Raw genomic sequence first — 6,554 nt, 5'->3', positions numbered from 1 at the left:
AATAATACATTCGAGGTAGATTATAAATTAATTAAGTATTATTTTTCATATTATTAATAAACCGTATTTTTATATAATACCATGAAGTTAAGAAATTCGTAGAAGCACATTCTTGCACTCGAAGCAACAAAGGTGACAACAAGGTTGCAACTCAAGGATGGATTGCTAGTGTCATTAAAGATAAGCTAAAATCTGAACGGGATGTCTCTGCTACGAAACTAAAGAAGTGGGTTATAAAGATTTACAATGTTGATGTGTCATACTATCAAACAGCCACCCGGAAGATCAAGAAAGAATAGAATCAGAGCAAATGACTAGCAAAGAAAAAAAAATATAAGTGTTGGCGGTGTGGTGGGTATGGCCACCAACTAAAAAATGCAAAAATTTGGCATCCCAAGATCAACCATAACAGGTAAACGTAGAAAAGAACAAAAGCTTGTGAAAAATATCTAATCCAACTCGAGCAATTTACTTTTTGATATCATATGGTCAAAACTTTGGCATTTATCTTTTGTTTTTTGGATATTGTTACGTAATATTTTTGTGGTTGTTTTTAGGGATGATTTTTTGGTGCCGTAATGGATTAAAGTTTTGTATTTTGTTTAGATGATTGCCACTCATATTTTTTTATGTTTGTTACTCGTATATTTTATTATTGTTACTCTTTCATGTAAGGAAAAATAATGATAAAAAATAACTTACTAAACGACGGAAGTAGCGAATGATGACTCTCATTAGGGTCAATCAAAAACCTATTTAAACTACGTAGACAGCGTAAGTAGGGTATCGTATCCACGGGGAATTTGTGGTTAGTGTTTAGCTAAATTATTTAATTAACTACTCTAATCTATAATTGGGGGTTTTGACTGATTTGAAAGAAACTAAAAAAAAACTAAGTACAAGAAAAGATATCCGATTTATAAAACGTAACTTCCTCCAAACTTCAGGTTCTAGGTTTCACAAAACTCAGTTTTACCCAGTTAATTGGCCATCACATAGACATGATGTTGGAAAATTGGTTATTTAATATGGTAATAAAAAACAGGTCTTTGTCATCAGATCTTTTATAATTTGATTAACCCAATTTACTAGCGTGAGTCAACCTACTCTATGTCACTCAACAAGTTACTAGGTTTTGTCATCAAGCAAGAACTCAAAACACATGCAGATAGCAGGGGCGGATGTACATAGATATAAGGGGTAGCCTCCGCTACGGCGGTAGTGTAAAATTAGTGTAAATTTTGGAAAAATTTGACGTTTTTTCGATTTCATTAGCGCTTATTTATAAAACGTTACCGCTTGGCGCGAATCCTAGATCCGCCACTAGCAGATAGTTCAAATAAACCAACACATCAATGTATTCATACAACAAAGTCAAAAACATATCCAAACCTGAGTTTAAACTGAATAAAGTAAAAACCTAATTGAACCGTGCTCGGAGGAAGCCACGGAGAGCCTAGCCGCTCATGATTGCCGTAACCGTTGGCGAAGCTTGAAAATTTCTCTCGGGGGGTCGGAAGTCACCAGACCTAAAATTTTATACCTAAATTTTATTTTTTTGTATAAAACCGGGGGGTCGAAAACGTATATACCTAAAAAAATTTATACGAAACGTACATACATAACACTACTAAGCAAAAAGTTCGGGGGTTCGGGCGCCCCTCCCGGCCCCTTCAATGCGTCGCCCATGACCGTTTCAGTTGTCATCCCGAATCAATCTGAACATACGCAAGTGGTTTCAAAGATGAAAAGATGATGCACAATTCGTCCCCTCGTTTCACGTCTAATATCTCCTCCTTTTTTTTCAATATGAATTATTAAGGTATATGTATTATAATGATTCCTTGTCATCCACGTATGTCCAGCCAATATCACTAGGGTTTTATTTTTCCATGCACAACATGTCTCAAAGCCCATGATCACTTGCGTTTTTAATTCGTCCCAAATTGAATTAGATCCACGCCTTATATAAATATATGTTTAAAAAGGCCCACATATCATACTATGTACGAAAATTGTTGGGCTGAAGTCCTCTGGTGCCTCTTTTTCCCTCAATAGAATAATGCGAGGTTTCTTCCTCTTCCTCCCCTCGAATTAACCCTAGTAAAGATAGAGAGATAGGTTGAATCAATCAATCAATCAACTGGGAGCGATGGAGATGCTATGCCTCGCAAGAAGATCTACTCGGTACCTGAAAAAGTGTTTATATGACGCCGGAGCTTCTCTGCGTTCACGCAATGGCTTAAGAAGCTATAGTACCGGTATGTGTGTGTGGTTTACTTTCTCCTTAATTAGCTATTAATTGCGTTTTTTCTGTTTTATTATGAATAACATTTTAGGTGTATCTGATCAATCACGGATAAAGCCCTCCATGTCATTCGCTTCATTATCATTCATTGTGGATGAAGCCAAGTACTTCAAATTTAATATCCCTGGACTGGCAAAGACGGAGACCGATGAAAGCCTTTCGTTATTCGTAAACATGCCTGGAGTGAAAAAGGAGCATGTCAAGGCATGTGTTGAAGAAACCAGGTCTTTGCTGTCCATCCAAGGCCAAAAATATGAAGAAAGCTATTATGGTGGTAGACTACCTAAAGTAACCTACCATGCATTCATGGGGTTGCCGAATAACTTCGTTTACAACAAGACTTGTATAATCAACACAGAGATGCCTCAAGATGGAATGTTTGAGGTCACCCTGTCCAAGCTTGATCGCATCGAATTGAAAAAGACTAACTTCTTCACCAACATCTACTATACTCTTGGATCTAGATTCACTTTCCTTTTTTATTCTAGCATCCCCTCTGGTAGTTGCTTGCTTGCTTGCTATCTTATCTTTAACTAAAGTAGAGTTTTGGACATTGTTCTCATCATCAAACCTGTTTAATTGTTTCAGTTATTATGACTATTGCTCGACCACTTGTAGTCAACCTGTATTGCCCACTGCGGTATGATTCATTCACAATGTATAAGGAGAAGACCGCCAAAAGCCTCCACATTAGCCTAACGCCTGGACCCCAGAAAATGGACTTCACCAGGGGAGGCGGATGGGTATTATTCTTAAACATGCCTGAACTCAAGATAGAGGACGTCAAGTCCTTTGTAAAATACAACACTTTGTTCATTGAAGGAAAAACAAAAACGAAAACGAACATGGTGCAGTATATTACAGGCATACGTTTACCAGAGTACTTCAAGACAAAGCGTAATATGATCAAGACAGAATTGCAAGATGGATTGTTTAAGATAACCGTTCCCAGTGTGGACACCAAGACTAACATCCTCTCTAGCATCCTCTCTAACATCATCTCTAGCATCATCGTTGATTTCATATCTAAACGAACATGTTCTCTCCATGGAAGCGATGGTACGTCTTGTTTTTCTTTCAACAACTTATATAGGGGCCGATTGTTTTATGGAATCCAACATAATTGGAATTAGATTTGAAAACATCCTAACACAAATCATATGTGGTTCTCCATTATTGTATTTAACATTTTTAATTTAGTTAAACAATTATTGTATTTGTAGGTTGGACTTCTAGGATATTCACCAGGTTAAATAAATGGACATTCAAATGGGCTCCCACCCAGAAAAGGTGGACAAAGTATACACCTGATGAGCTTGAAATTGAATTCCCTGTGTGTGGCTTGGGTAACGAAGCAGACATCGATATGCGGGTCGACGTGAAGAATAGATTCATATTAGTAGCTAAAAACAACGAGAAGGGCATCTACTATAAGTACTACCAACAGCTACCACGGTGTGGTAACTTTGAAAAGGCTCATTTTAAATCAAAATTAGATTTGGGCCTGCTGACTGTCAATGTGAAGAACTTCCAAAAAGAGGAAGTGAAATTTGGATTCGATTAGACCAAAGCCGAATCAGGCGAGTTTGTCAACTTGTTTTATAAACGTATGCATCCTTTTCCCTCTGGTATTTTACTTGACGTAGCATGAAATTGCAATGTGTGTGTAGTTCAATTTCTCCTATAGCATGCTTTCTGGACTACAAACAACTGCTCTTGTCCAGCATGCATCATATTGCCTTGAAATAGTTATGCTGTTATAACTGAGCTATCCAATACATAACTCGTACTACTCTGTTTTGCCAATGCCTGCAGGTATATATGCCTTAATCTAGTAATAAAATCTCTAATACCATGCTTTCGAAACGACACAAACGCTGTTAATTTTGAGTCGGGTAATATTGTTGGGGTTTTTTTATAGTAATCGGGTTGGTGTCGAACAGCAGCCTAGTGGGGAAGTTGATGAGGAAACGGCCACTGCTGAACAGCGTTCTAAGGGGTTGACCCGCAACCAGTGTATCTCACCATCTCCCGGTCTATTGAAAAGGGTTTTTCCCTGGAATTGGTGGTGGACTCGGGTTAATTACTCTATGAGTACTCTGTTTGGTCCAGTGGGTGTCTTGAGAGTGCTCGGGATTGATTCCGTTGGCCGTTGAAAAAGAAAAAAAAAAAAAGAATCCTTGCAAGCAACTAAATTTCTTGTCTTAACTTTCTTGTAAGAGCTCTTCAAAAAAAAATATTCTTTATATTTAGATGTAATTAAAATACTGAACAAATATTTAACAAGCAGTGTGTCTGTTTCTAAAGCCAATTAGGAGGTAAAAACCTTATTGGTTATTGAGTAATGATTTGACTTGCAAAGGCAGATACCTATTTGTTTGTTGTTGGGTGCATGAAAATGGGAATATTAGAATATATAAAGATTTCATATTTGCTTATACCTGAATTGAATTGCAACGGCAGATGGATATGAGGGCTTCTTTTATTTGTTAAATGTTGACCCGTTTCTTAACAATGATATATGGTAAGTTTGGTCAAAATAAAAGTAGTTTTTGTACAAGTTGGTCTAGTATTATTATAACTTTTATGAGTACTAGTGGCAAATTTGAGCTAAAACAGAATTAGTGAAATGTTATCTAGAGAGCTATATCTCTAAAATAGATTTTTTATGTCAATGGGCTTTGGACCCTAGGCACAAGCCTAGGGCCACCCAAATTAGAAGGCCTCAAATTTGTTGTGACTTTTCTATATAATAGGCCCATTTTCAGTTTTAAAGGAAATAGCCCAAACATGTAAGGCCCGTTTTCAGATTCAATTTTAAAGAAACCCACACAAAAAGGCTTCAGCAGACAAACACACGCAGTCACGCACACGCGACTTCAACCTTGAAGAACGAAACGTCAGCCGTTGCTGTACATCGATCCGGCGCAGATGATGAACTTGAAGAATGAATCGTCGGACCTCGGTAAGTAATTACTAACGGCTATTTTCCCTTTTTTTTACATCTATATCTTCGATTACATCTGTACAGACTGTACCTTCGATTACTAGATATCTGTTTAAATCAATTCCAGTGTTCAGTCGATTTAGTCTTCTGGTTAATCAGTTCTTCTGTTGTTCAATCTTCGATTATTAAATATCTGTTCATCTATTGTTCAATCAATTCAGTCATTGTTCTTCGATTTGGGGCAGTGGCGGCAAGCGTTGTTTGTCGATTTGGGGCAGTGGCGGCAAGCGTTTTGTTACTAACCCGGTAAAGGAGGAGGGTTTTGTTACTAAATATGTTAAAAGAGTAATTTTGCAAAAAAAAAAAAGGCCTCCACTTCGAAGTTCGCTTAGGGTCTCCAAAAACCTAGGAACGGCCCTGAGTGACTTTAGAGGAGCAAAATAACTAAGTGACTTAAGTAGCGCTATTATGTAAAGTTACACCTATAAGATATGAGGGGCTGTTTAGCAGCATCTGAATGGTTAAGTGTTGAAACAGTAAGAGGTCTGAACCATTAAGTGCTGAATCAGTAAGAGAGGTCTGAATCATTAAGAGCCTGTATAATGCTTAATCGTTCAGAGGCAAATATGTCTGACCACTTCAGATTAGAGGTCTTAACCATTCAGACTCTGTATATATATTATCTATTCAGACTCTGTATAAATATTAACATTCAGAGGTAAATGTCTGAACTATTCAGACATCTGCTCGTGAAACAAAACAGTCTGAACCATTAAGTGCTGAACCAGTAAGAGGTCTGAACCATTAAGAGTCTTATTAAGAGGTAAACAAACAACCCCTGAGAGTATTATCACTTTTAAATGCGAATTACCGTGTAAGCTATTGGAAGTTGTTAAAAACTGAAACCGAAGATGCATTTATCCTATGATGATAGTTTATATATGTTTCGATGAATTACTGATTGCAAGTAAGCAACTTAGTAAGGGGATATATGTACACGTCCATACTACAAGCTATTGTTGTTGGGTTATTGAGGATTTCACTCAGGAAGAGGAATTAGTCATTCTCTAGACTAATACCTGGGATATTACTACTCCCGAAGTATATCTCATTATTACATTCAGTAACCTAATTGTAACCCCTATAAATACTTCTCATTCATGTACTGTAACACTTTGAGCACCTAATACAAAGAAAGAACTAGTTGTGGAGAGTGGATGTAGATCAAGCTTGATCGAACCACTATAAATCTTGTGTTCTTGTTCTTGTAATTTAGAGTGTGTGAGTGTGTGAGCTTGC

General features: G+C 37.2%; 1 protein-coding gene across 1 annotated transcript; it reads left to right on the top strand.

Annotated features, from left to right (window-relative positions):
• The first annotated feature begins 2,016 nt into the window (after nucleotides 1-2,016).
• On the top strand, nucleotides 2,017-3,945 carry LOC118487934. Its single transcript, XM_035984822.1, has 4 exons — nucleotides 2,017-2,261; nucleotides 2,340-2,807; nucleotides 2,897-3,367; nucleotides 3,532-3,945. The coding sequence occupies exons 1-4, from the start codon at nucleotides 2,153-2,155 to the stop codon at nucleotides 3,870-3,872; spliced, it is 1,389 nt and encodes a 462-aa protein (XP_035840715.1). The 5' UTR covers nucleotides 2,017-2,152; the 3' UTR covers nucleotides 3,873-3,945.
• Nucleotides 3,946-6,554: the final 2,609 nt, after the last annotated feature.

Source organism: Helianthus annuus, chromosome 16 (assembly GCF_002127325.2).
Source record: "Helianthus annuus cultivar XRQ/B chromosome 16, HanXRQr2.0-SUNRISE, whole genome shotgun sequence".
Classification (NCBI taxonomy): domain Eukaryota; kingdom Viridiplantae; phylum Streptophyta; class Magnoliopsida; order Asterales; family Asteraceae; genus Helianthus; species Helianthus annuus.
Note: the sequence above shows the minus strand (reverse complement) of the source record. Positions and strands in the feature narration are given on the sequence as shown.